The sequence below is a fragment of the Notolabrus celidotus genome, chromosome 7 (genome assembly GCF_009762535.1).
Source record: "Notolabrus celidotus isolate fNotCel1 chromosome 7, fNotCel1.pri, whole genome shotgun sequence".
NCBI classification, from domain to species: domain Eukaryota; kingdom Metazoa; phylum Chordata; class Actinopteri; order Labriformes; family Labridae; genus Notolabrus; species Notolabrus celidotus.
This window is the reverse complement of record NC_048278.1, coordinates 23,890,997-23,912,488: the sequence shown is the minus strand read 5'-3', so window position 1 is coordinate 23,912,488 and position 21,492 is coordinate 23,890,997. Positions and strand designations below refer to the sequence as shown.

The window sequence follows — 21,492 nt, the reverse complement described above, 5'->3', positions numbered from 1 at the left end:
AATCATTTAAAAAAAATCCTCAATAAAACAGTAACTAGGAAGTCCTCAGTTCTCCACAAGCCATGTAAACATGAGCAAACTTTATCTTCTTCTGGAGGAAAATGTTTTTCATTCGGGTCGGGCAATGTGGGAAAAATATTGTCTCATTATTTTCCTATGGCAGGATCAAGATCTTGATTCCATCACACTTCTTTTTCATGTTGTTTTTAAGACTTGTCTGTCCAGCAGACAACATTTTAAGAATAAAATAATTATTTTGGTGAGTTCTGAACATTTTTTATGCAACAAATTTTGCCTTTTCTGCACAATTTCATAATTTTGATCTTGTCTTGTGTCCTCTTTTGTGTCTTCTGAATTTTTAATGTTCATCAAGAACATTTTCACATCATGATAAAAACATTCATTTGAAGACCTGTCAACTTTAAGAGTGTTTGTGTTTCTTCTTTATTGCCGTCTTTCAGAATTCCCAGTGCTTTGGCTTCATACAAGTAGTCTGTATGACGCTTTTTAAGACGTTTCTGGATTGACTTTAGTTTTGTTTGTGCGCTTGAAAGAAACTGCAAATGTACAGATTCAGAAGGTTATTAATTTCTATGCTATAAATTACACAATTTAAGATGGAAGCTTGGGGCCATCAATAAATGGACCTAGGGCCACAATTGGCCCCCGGGCCGTGCTTTGGACATGCCTGCTGTATGGATTTAAACACCACAGAGCTCTGTTATAACCTTCAGCAGCACAAAGCAGCAAGGATACGTGAGAAATGTGTTCAGATGTCACAGTGCTTCCTGTTTGGTTTGTGCAGCTGTGAAACAGAGCTGGAATCATATGTTGTTAAAGGTCAGAGTTCAACTTCTGCCACTGTTACAGCAGAGAAACACTTAATGCAGAAATCATAGACTGTTTAAAGAATGGATGTATTATCTGTGATGTCACCCAGCGCTGATTCTGAAGCGCTGTTTTGAAGCCAAATGCTGAACTCAACCTAACCTCCGTCAAGCTAGTGTGAGGTAAAGAGGTGGGCTTTGAGCTTCCTCGCCAAAAGCTACAGTGTTCCTGTCTGACCAATCAAATCAGCTGTGCCTCTCATAATGGGAAACTGGTAATCTTAATATCTTCAAAACTGCCGTGTTATGATAAGAAAAGGAAGAGGTGTCCTCAAAATGTAGACTTAATCAGTTTATTTTGAGGCGAAAAAACTACAACTACTGTACCAGTTTAAATTGAAGAAAGTTCATATAGAAAAAAAAAATAAGAATAATTCTACAGCCAAATTAAGAGAAAAATGCAAGTAATTCTGGTTTCCTTTAATTTTAGGGAAATAAATAAAAAATCATCCACATTTAAAAAGTTAGGCAGACGACACAAAACCTCTAAAGATGTCGTGCTCGGCATGTTTTTATCACCTCTCTGAGGTAAACATGAAAACAAGAAGAAGAACTTTAACCTGAAACAAAAACAAAATGTTATGATGAAATAAAACTTCATGTACAGTTGAGGCCAAAATTATTAGCTCCCCTTGTGAAATCAGATAAAACCCTTGATTTATCCATGAAAATGACCATTAAAAACAAGTGTTTATAGTTTATGTGTTTCCAAATTTAACAAAGTCAAAATGTTCACTATGTTTGATTTGGATATTTTATTGATGCAATGAATTGAAACAAGAAAAGTTAAAAAATAACACGTCCCAAATTATTAGCCCCCTGGCCATTAGTAGTCAATAGTTCACCCTTTCTGAGCCACACCTGACAACAACCTCTTCAAATTTCCAATTCTTTACAAGGTTGGCACATGTCTCTTCAGATATTTTGGCCCATTCTTCTAATGTAAATTGTTCCAGCTGGTCCAAAGTACATGGTTTCTGAGCATGGACATTCACTTTGAGCATCCACCACAGATTCTCCACAGGATTGAGATCTGGGCTCTGCACGGGCCACTCCAGGACTTTGGTTTTGGTGTCCTTTAAGAACTGTTGGACCAATTTTGACGTATGCTTTGGGTCAATGTCTTGTTGGAAGACCCAGTGCCGACCTAAGCCTAGACTAAGAGCAGATTTCTTCATATTATCCCTCAAAATGTCAACATAATGTTCTTTTTTCACAATGCCATGCACCCAAACAAGGCTCCCTGTGCCTGAGGCTGCAAAACAGCCCTACAGTTCGATGCTCCCTCCACCATGTTTAATTCTAAGAACGGTGTTCTTAGGGTTCAAGGACTCTCCCTTTCTTGGCCAAACATAATCAACATCCATATGCCCAAAAAGTTCCGTCAGATCAAAGGATGGACTTCCAAAACTCATCTTTACCTTTCAATTGTTCACGGACAAACCTCAGTCTGGCTCTGATGTGCCGCTCTTTGAGTAAAGGAGTTCTTCTTGGACGATTGTCCTGAAGCCCACTGCGATGAAGATCCCTCACAACTGTGAGTTTGTCTTCAAACATCAACTCCAGAAGAGGTCAGGTCAGCAGCAATCACCTTGGCAGATGTCCGGGGCTTCTTGTTGACATCTTCAACTATTTTCCTCTCCAAAGTTCTTGAAATATTGCACTTTCTACCACGCCTAGGTTTGTTTCTAACAGAGTTTGTCTCCTTGTACTTTGCAATGATGCGACGTACAGCTGTACTAGAGACTGTAAAACACCTGGACATGACAGTATAGCCTTCCTCCTTATTGTGAGCCTTCACTATCTTCTTTCTGAGTTCAAGACTGAGTTCCCTTGTCTTAGGCATGGTTAGTATGAGCAGTCTCTCTCAATAGTGTGTTCAAGTGCCCTGTTTGGAGTCCCTTAAGTAAAGCTCAGTGCTGATTGAATGCTCAGGTGTTGTTATGAAGCCAATTGACCGACAGGTGTTGTTAGGAAACCAGCTGACTGCACATGTGTGTTTTGAAAGCAAAAATTCACCTGGGGGCTAATAATTTTGACTACACCATTTTCACTATATTTGATATAAAGCTATCCTAAAAATGTATTTTACATTCCTAAATGTACCAAAGCTACTAAAGAACACTGGTGAATGTTTGCTTATATCAAGTTTTATCAATGATGCAAACATTGGGCAGAATTTAAGGAAAATGTTCCAGAATTCCTGGGGGGCTAATCATTTTGACCTCAAGTGTATTTTGTATTCAGTGAAAAAATAACAGGAGGAAGAGATGACTCAAGAGTGTGGATATGGCAGAAGGACATGAAAAGGATGCAAATATGAATTGATACGTTTTATTGAAGCTGATTTTGAACACAAAACAACCAAAAATGGGCTCAATCTTGAGTGCCCAGTTGAAAGTGCTTTTGATAAGTTGCAAAACATGTTCAACCATTCAAAGTTCAATGTATATAATATATATATAAATATATTTTAAACATGCTATTACTACCTGTTTAAAACAAATTACCTAAACCTCTTCATACAAATGCTTAATAGTAAATAATTCTTCAAAATACATCATATGAGTTATTTTCAAACTATAATTCAAGTCTTTCCACAAAATAAGCCAGACACTTCTATCTAAAAAAGGGAATGCAATCACTGAAATGTTTACAATAACATCATCTTTATCACAGCTTTAGCTTCAAATCAGCAGGCAGATTAAAGTGATGTGATCTAAACTATTGTCACTCCAGCACCTCGGCTACATCATCACTGTTCAGGGCTCGTCACAGGCAGAGCGCTGAAGAGAAAGGTTTTGTATATTTGACTTGTTTTGGTTATAAGTCACTTTGGTTTGTTGTGTTATCAACATGCGAGCACAGGTCATGCTAGCATTTAGTCATCAGTAGCATTATTGCTACATTTTCAATTTTTGTGCGCATTAGTGTTCGACCACAATTCCAAAAAAGTGAGGAGGCTGTAGAAAATGTTGATAAAGATAAAATTGGATGGTTTGCAAATCATTTTTTAGACCCTATATTTTATAAGAATTAGTTCAAACAGCACGTTTCATTATTTCACATCGTTTTACATGAAACATACGCTTTAATCTAACTCTTGTAAAACGCATCAAACGGAAACATTTATGTTCAATATTGTACATGGTCCCCAACAAATAAATAAATACAATTACATTTAAATCATAATTTTTAATTTCATGATGTGCCCCATGTTTTCACCTATCTGGACTCTTCTACTACGGGGCCATGCTGTTGCGTGCAGAATGTGGTTCGGCATTTTCTTGCTGAAAAATGTAAGATCTTCACTTAAAGCACTGTCTGGATTGCAGCATAATGTTAAAGCAAAACCTGTGTATATTCTTCTGCATTAAAGGTGCCTTCTTAGATGTGTAAGCTACCCATGCCATGGGTATTTATGCATCTCCATACCATCACAGAGACTGTTTTTTTTTTTTTACTTTGCTAAAAACAAGCCAGGGGGTCACACCCTTCAGAAGATGTGGCGTCCATGATTTCCAAAAAGAATGTTACATTTTGATTTGTCAGACCACAGGACAGTTAGCTTCAGTCCATCTTGAATGGGCTCAGGCTGGATCATGTTCATATCTGCTTTTCTGCACAGAATCTGTGCATTTGTGGATTTGGTGGAAACCGTGTTCACAGACAAAGGTGATTTTGAGCTCATGCAGTGATTTCCACTACAGAGTCTGTACAAGTCTGTTTTTAATGCAGTGCTGCCTTAGGGCCATAGGCTCAAGACCACCCAGTGTTGGTTTTTGTCCTTGTCCCTTATGTAAAGAGATTTCTCCAGTTTAAAGGATGATATTATGTACAGTGTATGATGAAACCTCCAATTTATTTTACACTGAGGAACATTAGTCTACAATTGTTGAACTATTGCCCATGCAGTCTGTCACAAAGTGCTGAATTTCTTTCCATTTTTAATTCTGAGACTCAGCCTTTTGGGAATGTCCTCCTAGTCCTACCCTGTTGCTTTATTAGTTTGAAGATGTTCCTTCAGGAGATTTCTTTGACAGTACATGATAACTTCAATGTTTTGATGTCCCTGTTACAACTTTGTTGAAATGTGTTGCTGGCATCAAATTTAAAATGGGGATATATTTTCCCATAAAAACAATACAACTTTTCAGTTTCAACATTTTGTGTTGTCTTTGTATTATTTTACATAGGGTTTAAATGATTTGCAAACCATGAAAAATCTGTTTCTATAACCATTTTACATATTTCCAAAGTCTCTTAAAATCTCAATCCTGGTCTTTTCTCAATGTTCTCAATGAAAAAGAGGACTTTGACTAAGAGAATGTGCATGCATGAAGCCAGACAGGAGTCAGACTGGCTTTTACCTGTTGGTGACACAACTGTAGGAGCTGCATATACCCAGAATGCCAGTTCTTGCATAATGTTTCTTAACTTGAAACACAGCACAACAGTCACAGTTCAATGATTTGGTCTGATGTGACCTTTACACTAAGTCAGCATGTAGAGCGTAATTATATAATCACTTTGCATCACAGTTACTGATTAAAGTCTAAGTGCTGAGCTGTTCAAGAATATTTAGTGAAAATAGAGTTATAAGTTAAATTCATATGGCAAGACACACATATGCACTCACACCTCTCATAATTCCAGCATTTAAGAGTGCTGCTGGAAATCTGAAATCTTCCATGAAGGCAAAACATAATTCATAATCAGACTGAAGACCTGAGACTAATGAAATCTAAGACAGTAGATGCAGATTTGAGTATAGAGGAGGAAAACATCATCTGAAAATAAAAACAGGCAGCTTAAAATAGAATAAATAGTCATCAGTGTGATCCCAGACCTCAGATGATTGAGATGTTCACAAAGGCATTGTGTTGAGTTCATGTCACCTTCACAGTTCTTTACACATGCACAGTCCTTGTCAGACGTACTGCTGAGGTTTCTGCGGGGCTGAAGCAGCTGAGGCCAGGCTCTTGGCTGCCTCCTTGGCCTTCTCTGAAGCGTCCTTCACTGAGTCCCTGAGTGGCCGCTGTGGCGCCTCTCCTGTAAGCCCACAGGGATACAAAGAGACAGAAAGACAGGACGAAGTGAAAAATAAGAATGGCAACAAAGTATCTTAAAGCCCTTATTGGACATTAAATAAAAATCAATGCTGGCTTCAGACACATAGGGGACTTTAACAATTATATTTCTATTTGCTTAGCTCTGACATTTGAGGAAATGAGCCTCTATAGATCAGATATTTTAAGCATTCTGCTGCAAGAGGGCAGCACTGAGTCTGGAACATGCCAGCATACGCACAAGGTCACTTCTGAAGGATCAATAATGACCATTATGAGCAAGTTATGTTGAATATTCAACACAAAAACTATAAGAAGTGAACAGTTGAACAGTTAAATGTGTAAACATTTTTTCATATATATTATATATGATTAAAGGGATTTTTTCCTTTTCCAATCAGTTTAAAATGTAAAGCCAGCCATCTATCGACTATCTTTATTTTGTTATTGTGGGCTATATAATACAGTGGCTGGGAAGGGCAATGGTAAGGATGAAGCACTTTTTCCAAAATGTAAATTTGTCTTCAACTTTGTAAAACATTTTTACATTTTATAAAACAAAATGACATCAGCAAAACACTTTTACCAAGGCCAAATTTACATTTAAGAACACAATTGTACAAAATTCGAAAGACTTTTACAAACGGTGAGACATTTTTTACAAGCAACAGAACATTTTTACCAACCCCGAAACAAATTTAAAAAGATTCTGACTACGTCACGTAGCTCACCTTAGAGGCATTGGGAATTTTTATTGCACAATTTTTATTTTCCTTAAAATCTAGGTGCTTAAGGGACTGACTCACTGACTGCCGTGTGATCAAGGCTCTTACCTTATAGGCTGCTTAACCACAAAATTTAAAATACATAAACACAGAACTATAAATATATAAATGATACTGTTTATACACATATATGTGAAGATAAATAGATTTAGGCTGATTAAGGCTGTTTTCTACATTTATATTTACAGGCAAACTTTTTTGGTTGCACCTTTGTTCTTCGTATTTACCATTGCACTTTTTAAAATGTCATGTTATTTTTAACCTTCCATGCTCAAGGGCTTCCCCTGGTAATCCCATATTTCACATCACAATACTATGAACTATGGATAATTCCCTCACGCTAAGTCTGCAAGAATGCCAACTTACTCAAAAAGTCTGTGAGAGATCCCTCACTCACTTCAGTATTTGACAGTGGGACAGCTCTAAACCCTCACAGACTAAGAGGGAACATACCTCAAAGTCAGTGAGTGTGTGAGGGTGGACATTGAGATTGGGCCTCAACGTCCACACTCCCACACTAGTGGAACAAAATAATCTATTTATTCCATTTTCAAATGGCTGATGTTTTAAATTCACAAATCAGCTGCGATTGGCTGGATTACATTATGAGGTTGTCCGATATTAGTCTGAACTGAAATGACTCAGTGGAAACTGAGATTGGTTAATAATCTCTGACTGAAAATTTCAAGAATTATCTCTATTTTTTCAAATTTTGTTTGGCTTTATTTTGAAAGGACAAATCAGAATGACCTGGACAAATCAGAATGACCTGTGATTGACAGGACAGTCTGTTTTCTCTCCGCAAAAACAAACCTGATCATTTCTGGCATTTGGTACATTCCTTTTCCGTCAGAATCTTTGTAAAAAAAAAAATTGTTTTCTTAAATTTAAATTTAAATTTTTTTTGGGCCTTGGTAAAAGTGTTTTGCTAATGTAATTCTGTTTAATAAAATGTGAAAATGTTTCATCCTTTGTAAATTTGCATTGCACTTCCCAGCCACTGTAATATGCATGAGTATCAGTATCCTTGTGGAACAGTGCAGGCGTGCCTACATGTACCACAATGCATTGAGCAAAAGCATGTTTGTATTGGCTTTGTTGCACTGCATTTCTTCATGTGTACACTTTGGATTGAATAAATATGTCTGATTGAAAATGTGAAATCTGTCCACTTCGCTCAGATTTTGAGATGCCATTTTTTGTGGCTTAGCAGGTTGTGTGCGATACAAGCAGGGGCAGAATTTGGCATTGTAAGCTACAAGAGACTGTAGTTCTCAGGAGCCACAAACTACATCAAATGAGGACAATGGTGCAGGATATATGTATTTTCACACTTAAAAGCTACCTGCAATCAAATGAAGTCAGAAACAGAAAGAGCTTTTCTTAAACTTTGTATTCTTTAACCTGCTCAGCTGCAGCCTTGTACTTTGCTCTGATAGCAATCAAGTAAAGCAGGTTCCATCTTGTTTCAGAAAAAGAAGAGAAAATCCACCAAAAAGAGAAAGTGTTTTTGAGAAAGTCTTGTGGCGAGCACACCCATCTTTGAACACTTTTATGAACTGCCTCAAACTGGAGTCAATGCCACATGCTGCAGCGTCTATTCGTGTCTGACCTCACTGTGAACCTGCAGAGTCAAAGTGCCTCACGTGAGAACAACAACAAGGATCACAATGCAACAGAGCGGTTTCCCTAAACTATGAGAGAGGCGGAAAGAGAGCAGAGGGGAGTGTTTCCTATACATTTGAGCGCTTTCAGACAGAGGAGTAGTTACTGGTGAACTGTTGTTCTTGAGACGGTGGCTGCGTGATGGCTGAGGGACAAACCCCTTCATGCAGCCACCATCTCAATTAAAAACAGATTAAGTCATATTTTACCAAAAATACTGTATGTCAAAGACTAAATCAAAACATTTCCCTCCTGAGCTTCTTGATGAACTACAATGAACAAAATTAACGTTTTTTGCCCATGGGTGAGGTTGAGTTCCATCCCCATGTCTTTGTAACTATCTGACAGGATGAGATGAGAGTCAGAGTTGCCATGATTCTGTCAAATTCCAGATGCATCAAACTCCCTTGAAATGAAAACAATCTGAGACAGGGTACCACCTTCTCTAAAATCTGTGCTGAGCATATTTCATAGTTTTGCATCAGCCTTTACTTGAGGTCTTGCTAGGAGTTGATGATTGCAGTAATTAACTGACAATTTATTCACAGCGAGAGATCAGAGGAAGGCTGCTGAGCTAAGTGTTACAAATACTGTACGTGATGAGTGCTGTGTCTGACAGGAAATCTAATCTAGGAAGGCAGAAGGTTAAAAAAAAAAAAAAGGACAAACTTCAGTTGAGAATCCATGTGAGCTGACGGGAGAAGCTCAGACACATGTGCTTTGTATGCAATCAGTATTATGTAAATTTACCCCACACATGGTACGACAGACTCCCTCTGTCCAGAATTCAAAACATCCTGTTGAAAAAATATCTAAACTACGGCTTTTATTTTTTTTAAACCAAATTTCAGATGTCCCCCTCGATAAACAACACCTGCCATCGATTATAATCAACATCCTGTTACATACTGTAGGAGCTATTTGTTTATATTTTGTATTCAGTTGTTTATTTAGTTTGGAATTAATAAGTAGTATTAGTTGTTAGATTTATCTGAACTTTTCTTTTTATAACTCATTTAAGTTGGATTTTGGAGCTATATTTTTTGCCAGTCATTTGTTTAGTATATTTAGATTCTTTGTACATTTAGTATTTCTTTTGTTTGTTTTTGTTTGTTTGGTAATTAGGAACTGTGGGCACCTGAGGTTATTTAGGTAGGTAGGTGGCAGAAGGCCGGCATGCACCTGGATTGGCCTATGGTTTTTTACCAGCGCAAGAGAGGCAGCAGGAGCTGTGATTTTCTTTGTTCCTTTTGTTTGCTTGCTTGCCATCAAAATAAACCACTGGAAACCGCTGAACTTTTGCATGGTAATTAGACTTCTTTTGCCTGCATACATCACATTCCCACGGTGCATCATTGACCCTTTGATTAAGTTTAGTTAAAGTTTGAGTTTGATACTTTAATTATTCTTTGAGTTTTTTATGACAAATGGCCACTACACATACTATTGATTATTCATGCAGTACAAAAGTTTTGTGTACCCTTTTATTCTTAATGATGAAGATTAGGATACTAATAAATGTAAAACTTTAAGGTTTTCAAAATAAAATTCACTGACAGAAACTTTTTAACACAGATAGGTATCATTTACGAAAAAAGATATAACTACAGCAGTGGCCAAAATTATTAGAACACTTGGCATACTGAAAGGTTCCAGTTCTTTTTGTTGAATGGGCCTTTAAAATACCCATAAAATGACTGAAATCAAAGTCATTATCATGCTCTGTTAACCATACAATAGAGCCAACAAGCTAGGCCTATTTCACTGTCAATGTCACACAATCATGTTCCTTCACAGAAGAAGCCAAATTATTTGTGTGATCATTGTCAGGTCGTGATCGTGGTTAAATTGATAGTGATGCAAGAGTCTTAGGACACAGCTGTGTGATTCTTTTGAATGTCCAAGGCCTAGCCTGCTCATTAAGTGATTGGTAACATCAGGGTTGTGTCACTGAGGCTACACCATCAACTGGTATAAATTCAAAGCCTCCAGAAAAAGTCTTGAACACATGATACTCTTTGAACATGGCTAAGGTGAAGAAGAAGCTAAAGAGTGAGCAAAGGGTTTAAATAAAGGGCTTTTTTGATGCTGGCTGGAGTTACCACCGCATAACCAAGGACTTGAGATGCAGTCCGTAAAGTACACTTTAGACCGCCATGATGCCACAAATTCACACCAGAACTGAAAGAGGAGAGGTAGAGAAAAGAAACTTTCAGAAAGACAAGTGAAGCATCTCAAAATGCCATTTTAGCCTCAGGATCAGGTGACTAAGTGAAAATTGATAGCATCATGGATAAGAAAGTATACCACAACATTCTGGTGAGGCACTGAGTACCATCTGGTATTTTCCAAGAGGACAATGACCCTAAACATTCTTGTTTTTTTTCTTCTTCTTTTTTAAGTTATATTTTTAGGTGCATTTTCACCTTTAAAGGACAGGACAGCCAAAGAGAGACAGGAAATACTGGGAGCAGAGAGTGGGGGAGGACATGCAGTAATTGGTCGAGGCTGGAACCTCTGCGACGAGGGCTACAGCCTCTGTACATGGGGCACACGCTTAGACCGCTAGGCCAACGGCACTCCACCTTAAACCTCCTTCTAACTATTGCTGGAACTACCTGCGACAGAAGGAATTTGCTGGAACATTGGAAATTATGGTCTGGCCCCCTCAAAGTCCAGACCTCAACCCCATCGGGCAAATTTGGGGCGAGTTGGAGAATAAAGTGGACAGATCTATCGCACATTCAAAAGGACAGCCTTTGGCTCGAGTTGTATAAGGCATGGGATAAAACTAGTGTTGAAGTTCTCAGGAAATTTATTGACACTATGCCAGAGAGAGGTGCTGCTTTAGCTTCTGCAAAAGGTGGACATGCCAAATATTAAAGCTAATAGTGGATAAAAACAGTAGGACTCACTTCATTTGATATGTGTTGTGCTCAGAGCAATCACCTGTATGTTTCATGGACATTATGAAATGTTTTGGAGGCACAAAAGAGGTGAATATATTCAGATCTGTCAGGTGTTCTAATAAATTTGGCTTCCACTGTATATACAGAAAAAACCTTGTAACTAATAGGAGGTCATTTCTAGGGGGGCAGGTTTACTAGTGAGAAAGTCAGGGGATAACTAAACTAAAAACTATACACCATCTACTTCTACAGCACCGATTGAGTCACAGCCAGGTCCATCTGCTCTCACAACAACACAAAGGAGGGGGACGAGCCACTACCTCAGCTATGCCATCTACTGTGTGACGCTCATATATACGGGATCATTTGACCAACCCTGGGTATAGCCAGGGGATGGCAGATGGATCCTTTTTGGCTAACTGACTTACCACAACGCTCAGCCTGATGCCAATCCCTGCAGTGGCATGAGCACAGAGGCAGCAGGACAGAATGACAACAATGGGAAAACGTCCTTTTAGACAAAGGCAAAACACTAACTCAACCAGACACTTCTTCTTACGTCTGATGGCTAGACTTGAACTCAACTCACAGGGGATTGAAACAGAATTCTTGAACCTGGGTGTTTTGGGGTGCATTTGCAATTTTTAACAATTATTTTGCAGGGGTGCTTCTTGGAGGACTGTAGCCCTTGCACATGAGCATGCAATCTAACCCAACTGAACCAGCATCCCAATCTATAGATTCATAATTAATTCTATGAAATTGTGGTCAGTTGGAGCACTACTTCGGGGCACACTTCTTGCATATTTTCTACAGCTACAATCATTTATTGTAAGGGTCCACATTTGATACATTGTGCCTTTCATGTGCCTGAAGTAGGGATATAAATTTCAAGTTTTCTCCATGATCACTCTTTGGAAATGTTAACGATCAATTATAGGTTAATCATTTTAAAAAACGTAGATGTTTTCCATGTCAAAAACAATGCCATATGCATTTTTCCCCTTAATCAAATGTTCCCTGGCAACACAATGTATATAATTGACAGTATTGAATATCTACGGATCATATTGAGGCTTAAAAAATGTTAAACACCTTGAATATCAACTTGTGGAGCAGCTCTTAAAAATAATCTCCACGGACATACAGTATTATAAAGGGAAGGCTCAGACTACAACATGTGGATTTACTGGAAGAAGAGAACTAAACAGAAACATATTTCAGACTCCGGTTTTATGTCAACCTGTTCTTATTGAGAAAAATAAGCATGTGTAGGTGGTCGGCTGTCAGCCGGGAGTGCAACCGGGTCATAATCAGTCCAGCGACTGAGAAATAAAGCGCTCGTGGAGCCTCGCACACAAAAGCAGCCACTAGCGGATTTTGTCCGCTGCCTGCAACATCCTTAGCCAGCTGATTCACATCGAAACATGCTTTAAAAGTAAAACACCTCCCTGATAGCAGCTATTTTTGAATGATTCATCTTTCAGGTTATTAGCTTCAGTTACCTTGATGTTGGAGATTAGACATGTTTTATTAAGACTAGAACTGGTTTGGTCTGAGACTAAATTCAGCCACTAAGCTGTTAGTCACTGAAGTTTTGATGGTTTCACACCCCTCTATGGTGACAGAGAACCTTTATGCATCAGCAACGGCTGGGCAGCAAGGTTGCTTAAATCAACTCGTTTTCAAGTTTTCACATTAAGGAGTTTTTCTAGAGTAAATACTTCTTCAAACTGGTCTGTGACACTCAAGTCAACTTTGCTCATATAAATAGTATCAACGAAAATAAAAATCTGCACAGTGTCTTATTTTTTTAGATACATGAGTGTATATCATTAGGTGGTTTTGAGGATTGTATAATGAAACAAAAATACATAAATAAATAGATGTTCAGTCTTTTGTTTGTAGAAAGCTTTCTCGCTCACAAGTTTCTGCAAAAATAAATAGTTGTTTTTCTTTTGTCCTGCTCTTACTGGTGACATATACATACCCTGTAAGTTGGAGAGCGCATATTCCAGCCCTTTCATGGACTTCACCTGGTTGCTCTTGAAACGGGCCAATCCAAACTCCTGGGAATAAAAGACAAAACAGGAAATGGCTTTATGTAAGGAGGATACGTCTGAACTGAGCTTGCTGCACTCTCTTCTCTTCTTTTAAAAGCAAGCCTGGCATCTTCCAACACATCTAAGAATAACAATTCTAGGTTGACATATTTTTGGCACAGTTTGCACTTCCCCCTCCTCAAATCCCCAACCTCTTTATTTTGGCATTTGCACACAGACTCCCACGCCACTGCTGCTTATACTATGACCTACAAATCCAACAGAGGACTTAAAAATAGGATTCTGTCATGTTACAAAGTGAGATAAGAAAATGTGATGACTTGAACTGATGCAAAGAAAATAAAAACAATTCTAATCTGAAAAAAAGATGAAGATATAAATAAGAAAACAGTGTGCTCAAAATTGCTTAAAATGTTCAACCTCAGTTTGGGTTATTCCTGCACAAAGAGGGTTGAAATACCTGAATAGGTCTGGAGAATCCATAAACACCTGACGATATCCACGCTTCCCGTTTCAGCAGGGTGGTGGCGGGCTGCTCCTCTGAGTCTTGGAAAACACAACGCTCTTCAACCGACTGACATGAAAGAGAGCAAAGTGACAGCGGGGTTGAGATAAAGGTCAAGGCTGTGGAGGGGCTGAATGTTAATTTGAAATGCAGATCAGAGACAGTCAGTAAAACAAATGGGTCCTTAATGTTGTGTGGCGTTTCTAGAGCTGTTTAAAAACATGTCATTCCACTTCAGTAAATCATCTCTTTTATTAAGTTTGGACCAAAACAGAGCTGTCCTGTCAGCTTCTTTATTGGGTAAAACTTGTAAGATTCAAAGCTGCAGCGAGGAACTTTCAGTTTCTGTTGATTCTGGCGCCCCCCTGTGGGCAAAGATGTACATAGCTTTGCACATCTTATTCCGTATATGCCAAATTAACTCATCCTTCTATCTTTTAACAGTAAAATGGGTCATTTATTGGAAAAGTTACTGTAAAAAAAATGTAAATAAATGCAGTTTCTTTAGTTTGTTGCAAATTGTCTTCATTATTGAACTTTTTTAATTATATTTTTGTGCTTTTGTGAAGAGAGACAGGAATTGTGGGGAGCAGAGAGTGGGGAAAGACATGCAGCAAATGGTCGTGGCCGGGAGTCGAACTGGCGACGTCTGCGACAATGACTATAGCCTCTGTATGTGGGGCGCTTAGACTGCTAGACCACCAGCACCCCTTAAAATGTTTTTTTTTTAAGTACCTTTCTGGGTTTCAGTGCTCTCTATAAATCTTGTTTTTTGGTGCTTTTCTAACCAAGAGCTGTGGTACATTCCTGGTTCTTTATCTCCTCTATGTTCACCACTAATAGTACAAGCGTCGTTTGTTACTAAGCAGGTCATGCACAGAGGAGTTTTTGTTGCTTTCTGTTGAAGACAGCTGGTGTCTGTGGCTGAAAGAGGTGTTTTGAGAATGTTAAGAGTCAATAAAGCCAGTAAAATTGTGGTCGGGGCATTTAAAGCTTAATCCGGAAGGCAACTGGACTGGTAGAAATTCTTGAAGATGTTTCACTTCTCCTCCCAAAGGCTTCTTCAGTTCTGACCAGACTGGGGAAGGAGCTAGAAAATATAAGCCTCTAAAGGTTGTTGGTGTGCTATGGTAGTCTACTTTCTTGGCTGTCAATTCATGCTCTCGCCCCACCTAGAGGGTATCTTTGTCTGTGAAGGTTCTCATTCATCCAGGTCATGGTAATCCAAAGCTTGATTCAAAAAAGGCGATCAAACTTTGATTTACCCTGACCTGGATGGCTGAAAACCTTCACAGACCTGTGATCTGGACCATGGGTTCTCAGACTTTTCAGGCAGCGACCCGCAAAATATAGGTGCCGAAGACTCACGAACCCCACTGTCCGTCGATGTAATTAAATGTTGCTTCATACTTCATTTAGCTAGTCTGCAGAAAATTAGCCTAGCTGCAAACACATGTGGCTGTTTCCTGTGCTGTTATGAATTAAGCTGCTGCTACTGATGCTGTTGTCAATATATTTACAATGGGTAAACTATGCAATTTTGGATTACTTAAAATTGGGATGTAACGATATATCACAAATCAGTAAAAAATCGATACAAATAGGGGTGGATTAAAATCAATTCAACATTTGTATCAGGATATAATTTTTAAACAGTAGCAGGCGCTATCTGCATTATACTCCAATCTGAGACTCTTAATAAAGTTGCTCCAGTAGAGTAGGAGTAGTATTTGAAAGATCGTCTCAGTAATGCAGGTGAAAACACCACACCAACAAAACTACTTGGCATAAATAGATGGCTCACCATGAGAGTGGTGTGGTTGAGGTTCCAGGTGTAGGTGGTCAGGCTCCTGTTCACGGGGTCCACGATGGAGTCCTCAACGATGTACACAGAGCGAGACATGCCGGAGGGGAAGATATGCTCCGCCCAGCGAGGCAGTCGATTGGTCTTCATCAGGAGGCGTCTGGAGAGAAGCCTGTGGTCCGCAGTCACCTCCCGGTACACAACGTCCTCTGTGAGAACATGGGTGCTGATCGACGCAAACACACACAGTCATGTCAGAGAGCCTGTTACTGATGACTCTTAAAGGTTAACATCACAGTTCTTGGAGTCTTTCCGAAAGCAAAAGTTAGGTGCCGATATATGCCGTGTGTTATGGCTGCTTTAACTTGTTGTGATCATTCATCCTGTTGTATAAGTAAGAGTTCACAGATAAAACATAGTCTTTGAGAAAGGACGGCATCAGCACCTTGATGCTCACCTTGAAACAAGTGACAAGAGTTTTTGACATCTTAACTTAATATGGCTGCAGTACACAGACAATCACACATATTTAATATCAACAGCCGTCTGCTGTTTTGTTTCGTTTGCACTTGACCAACTGAAAGTTGATCAAAGATTTTGGAGCAATTCTTTTCACTAAATGCATAGTAGGATGTGAGTTTCATTTTCAAGATGGATTTGAAGAAATGTGATCTGAAATAATCTTTTCATTTTCAGGTTTCATATCACTTTGAGAATAGTTTCAGTACTGTTTTTAGAAGTGCAGCACTTTCACACAGCTTCTTTAAAGTTTGTGAGTTGTGGTGCTGCCTTTTGGGGAAAAGTTGTGTAGTTTGTGAGATGTAATGGAATGCAGGACTAATAAAGTTCAGTTAGTCGAAAACACGTTATAAAACACGAACAGACTGACAACAAATTGTTTAATGTGATAGACTTAGTTTTACTTCTTTGATGCATTCTACCATTTTCCTTATGCATATTTTTATTAAGAAAAATTAAATCACAACAATTATCGTTATTGAATTATCGCCCAGCCCTAATTCAACCTGTACTTGTCTTCATCCTTTTTAACTTTAAACCATCAGACTAGATTTCTTAAGTTCTACAAACTCTGCTTTAACTTCACTTCATCCCAAATATTCTATGTTAAGTTTAGAAATAGTTAGTCTTGTTTTATACTAAAAGTAATATTTGGTTTGAACTAAACTCCCTTATTATAATAAAGTTGGAATCAAGGAAATATCAAAGAAAGCATGGACATATCAGAGAAAAATTAACTATTTTTGGCTATACCGAATTCTCTGCAACCCCACGAAAATAAAGTATTTCTGATTTTTATTGTTATGGTCTTTTCTTGTCACTCACATCTACACAAAGCTCTGCAGGTCACTGACTTAAAAACAATAACAATAACAAATCCTTTAAAGCTTGGTTGAATGTTGACATGAAGGAGAACTTATGTTGCAGTAAAAATACTGACAAATAAAAATAGAATACCTGAATGGGTTTGGGTACCTCTGCCAAAAAGCAGAGACAACATGGTCCCACGTACTCCTGATGTCTATGCTATTACTGAAATATTTGACCATGCTTCTCTCGCTTGTGTTCAGGATGGCATGAATCCCCAACCCTGAGGCACCTTGCTGTGATGACACAAGTCAGTAAAAACTTGGGTGCTGACTCCATCCAGAGTCTGGCAGAGTCCTGGAAATGTAAAAAGAAGACTTCTGTCAATCATCAGTGGAAGGCAACATTAGACGTGGTAACAAAAAGTGTTTAGGTGTGCCTTCATTTTCATTTCTAAACATCAACATAAAAATTGATCTTATTTTTATCTAAGTGGTGAAATCGCAAACAGAAAAGTGTATACATATATGACGTCACCAGATGATATTCACGCAGCTCTACCTTACTGTCATACAATGTGAACTATCCAAAAGATTCTGGAAAGACATTTTTTCTCAGCTGCTATTTATGTTTATTCTCTTAAACTCAAATACGTTGTTTGTTACTATGATAACAAGGAAAATATTGCTCTTGAACATATCATAAACTTCATTATACTATATGCCAAGTGTTTCATTCACAAACAGAAACTCTTAAAGTCACTTCAGAAGTTCTCAATTTTTCTTCTAGAATTCAAGTCCCTTATTTAACCATTTCTTTCAGTCAATGACAAAAAATGCATCAAATTCATGAACTATTATTACACCTTTTTCCCTGAGACTCCTAGGTAAACAATTATTTACACATTTCTGTATATGATTTGTTTTTGGTTTTTTTTGTTTTGTCATGAGTGTTTTTACTTTATACATTCGTAATTGTTGTTGTCATAAGTGCATTTACTTTATATACACTACCGGTCAAAAGTTTGGACACACCTTCTCATTTAATGTTTTTTATTTATTCTAATCATTTTCAACATTGTAGATTAATACTGATGACATCAAAACTATGAAATAATCTGGTTTTGCCATAATCTGGATTACAACAGTAGTCAAATAGGGCTATCCATTGTGTACTAACCCTACCTCTGAAAAGCACAACTGATGGTCTCAAACTCATTGTGTTAGCAACTCCAATGACTCCTGACTTGTTTAAAAGAAGAAAACATTAAGAAGGCAAGTCATTCTACAAATGAACTCTTGACAAGGCTCATGTAATTAGAAACCATTCCAGGAGACCACTTCATGAAGCAGACTGAGAGAATACCAAGAGTGTGCAAAGCTGTCATGAAGGAAAAAGGGGGCTACTTTACAGAATCTAAAATATAAAAATAAATTGTTCTTTTATAGTTCTGATGTATTTGGTATTAATCTACAGTGTTTCAAATAATTAAAATAAATATATACCCTTGAATGAGAAGGTGTTTCAATACTTTTGACTGGTAGTGTATATTGTATTGTTGTCCTGTCTTCTGTATGTATGATATGTTTATCTTATTTAATCTGTCTTCACTTGATTTGATGCGTTACTGTCTTCTACTACCTGTATATGAACACCTTTACTCTTGAATAATTAATAGATAAATAAAAAACATACTGTCATACAGTCCATAGTCCCAGTGTGCCATGGGACACTAGTGTGCCGTGGAACACTAGTGTGCCGTGGGACACTAGTGTGCCGTGGAACACTAGTGTGCCGTGGAACACTAGTGTGCCGTGGAACACTAGTGTGCCGTGGAACACTAGTGTGCCGTGACAGATCGTCAGGTGTGCCGTGGCACATTTCCAATTTCACTTAATTAGTCCCCAAAAAATATTCATATACTGCAAATAATTTGCCATGTAGTGCGTCTATGTCTGCAGTGTAGTGACTGGCGGAGTATCAATACTCGTCCATGTACTGACCTGTGCTACCCAGCCACTGGTTGGCAAAACAGCACATTTAGGACCTTGTTCATTTAAGAAAATATAATTTATGATGCGCGTGAGAAGTGTATGTGACAAGACTTAGGCTTACAACAGCCATGGGTAAATATTCAAAAATGAAAAATGAATATTCCAAACTGGGCCCTGGATAAAATTCTAACCTGGATGAAGAGCATTAAATGGGTGGTGGAAAAGGGAACTTTTATGAGAAAAAATTACAACAGTGACTGCAAGAACTCTCAAAGCTAGCTACTGAGAAGCTGAACTCAGCCAAATCAAAAAAGCCACACACTGTGGCAGAGACATACTACCTGCAAAAGCCATTGTAAATGAGATGATTTGCCCTGACACAGTTAAAGAAGTAGCCAAAGTCATACAGTCCATCGCTGTACCTATCTACAGTACAAACAATATAATCATAAACCTGTGTTAGCACCTCCAATGACCCCTGACTTGTTTAAAAGAAGTCCTACCTTCTTCTATCAGTTTATTACTGATGCTTACTCACTGTGTCCACCAGTGACTTTGACTTCTGGCCTTACACTGTATCGTGAGCTGCGGTTATATCCCAGCTCAGAGGCTTATGTCACTGTCAGCAGTGACTTAGTTTCACAGACAGCTCATTCAACCATTAGCTAGCTTCTTAAAACGGAAAGACATTCAACATTTGCTGACTGACAGTGAAGGTATCACACAGTTCAATCATGAGTGGGTAGAAATCTAGCTTACCACAGCAGTGTGTCAACTCAAGTTGTTTGAGTTTAGCCTTAAGGCTCTCTGAAGGAGTAAGCTAATTAGCCCACACGGATCCAAGAGATGTCCCACCAGAAGTCACTGGGAATGAAATACGAGGCTAACAAAAATCCATACTCACACGGCTTATTGCGCCTGTAACCTATGGATTAAATAACGGAGGGTGTTTGCTTCCATTCTGATCATAGATTCTGATCCATGTGACCGACAGGTTGTTGATAAAACGTCTTCTTCTTCTCCTTCCGCTGCCTCTGATTCTTCTTCGTGTAATCATGTGCTACCCATGATTCAAACATGAGAAGTCAGTGTAGCCTCCTGCTCTGCCCCCTACTGTACAGGAGGGTACAACATTATAATGTCATTTAGATTATTCACATTGAATTAGGCTGTCCAAAGTAAATACAGCAAAGTAAAACAGAATCAGATCTTAAAATGAAAGGTAATTTGTGAAAATCAGAAGATGATAAGACCAAATAATTACCTAAATCAAAAAAGAAATAATACACAATAAATTAAAATAAATAAATAAATAATAAAAATTGACTGAAGAAATAATGTGTCTATAATAATTTATAATTTAGAAGAAGACGGTATATACTTTAAAAAATGACTAAAATTTGAACTAGATAATGGATAGATACAGTAAGATGGAATAAGACTATTATAAGAATAAAACTCATTTATAAATGAGACTAAAAAGGTCGGTCTAGAGTTTGCTTTTAAAAATATTTATGCTCTGTGCAGCCCTCAGATCTTCAGGTAGTGTTATGGAACACACTAGTAATTGTTATGGACCACATTTATAATTGATAGACTGGGCAGATGTCAGAAAAATATAATACAGAGATTTAAACCTACCTGTTTGCTAAAACGCACGCAATACATATCTTTCTTTCCATCACCCATTTGCCTTGTGTCTCCAAACCCCTTATTACCCAACACCTAATGTTTATGTTTATGTTTATGTTTATGTTTATGTTTATTTATTTGCACAAAAAATAAGACAAAAATAATACACACAAAAAAGCAAAGATAAATAATATATAGTGCAGGAAGAGGCAGAAAACTCAGAGAGCTTATTTGAAGCCTCCACCCAAATAGTGTTCTAATATCAAAATGTATTAAAAAGTACTAAGTTGACACATATAAACACAATAGTCAATACTAAAAATAAAATAACATAAGAATATACAAAATTATCAATTAATATAAATACAGTTATTACATCAACAGAATTCAAAACATGAATATGATGTTTATGCATACCTGTCTATGAGTATGTAGTTGAGCATGATGGGTATAATTAATTAACAGTGGTTAAAACTTTTTCAAGCATCCTTTTTAACATTTTAAAGATAAACAGTTTTTAGCCACATTGGAATAAATATTCCCGAAATTGCTGCCCCTGAAATGTATTGAGAATTGACTTCTACAAGTAAAACATTTAGGAGGATGAAGAAATAAAGTTTGACGAGTTGAATAATAGTGGACCTGTGAATTTAATTTGAAGTAAGACTTGAGGTGATCAGGGATATTCCCTTCACGTTGTATTTTACACAAAAAAAACACATATTTGAAAGATATTGATGTTATAGGTATTAAAATATATGATATCAATGTTTCCTCCTTAAACGTTGTGTTCTGATGACCTCAATGTTATATATATTTTTATGAAGTTTTTATGCAATTTCTTTTTCTTTTT

General features: G+C 37.7%; 1 protein-coding gene across 2 annotated transcripts; it reads right to left on the bottom strand.

Moving 5' to 3' along the window:
* Window positions 1-3,207: 3,207 nt before the first annotated feature.
* Window positions 3,208-20,034, bottom strand: LOC117815268 (PRELI domain-containing protein 1, mitochondrial-like). Of its 2 annotated transcripts, none has more exons than XM_034686885.1 (6): window positions 19,767-20,034; window positions 17,164-17,370; window positions 15,688-15,913; window positions 13,839-13,952; window positions 13,306-13,384; window positions 3,208-5,939 (listed from the first exon to the last, which is right to left on the bottom strand). In XM_034686885.1, exons 2-6 carry the CDS (start codon window positions 17,253-17,255, stop codon window positions 5,818-5,820), a joined length of 633 nt encoding a protein of 210 aa, XP_034542776.1. In that variant the 5' UTR covers window positions 17,256-17,370; window positions 19,767-20,034; the 3' UTR covers window positions 3,208-5,817. The 2 variants fall into 2 exon arrangements, with proteins under 2 accessions (XP_034542776.1, XP_034542777.1); XM_034686886.1 differs by having other exon boundaries at window positions 19,912-20,034.
* Window positions 20,035-21,492: the final 1,458 nt, after the last annotated feature.

What these genes read in the sequence shown, in the direction of transcription:
- LOC117815268 (XM_034686885.1), bottom strand. Translation starts at nt 17,255, where the DNA reads ATGGTCAAATATTTCAGTAATAGCATAGACATCAGGAGTACGTGGGAC. An exon ending in AGGTACCCAAACCCATTCAG is followed by an intron (nt 15,914 to 17,163) that starts GTATTCTATTTT and finishes TGCGTCGATCAG; the next exon opens with CACCCATGTTCTCACAGAGG. An exon ending in TCAACCACACCACTCTCATG is followed by an intron (nt 13,953 to 15,687) that starts GTGAGCCATCTA and finishes CTTTCATGTCAG; the next exon opens with TCGGTTGAAGAGCGTTGTGT.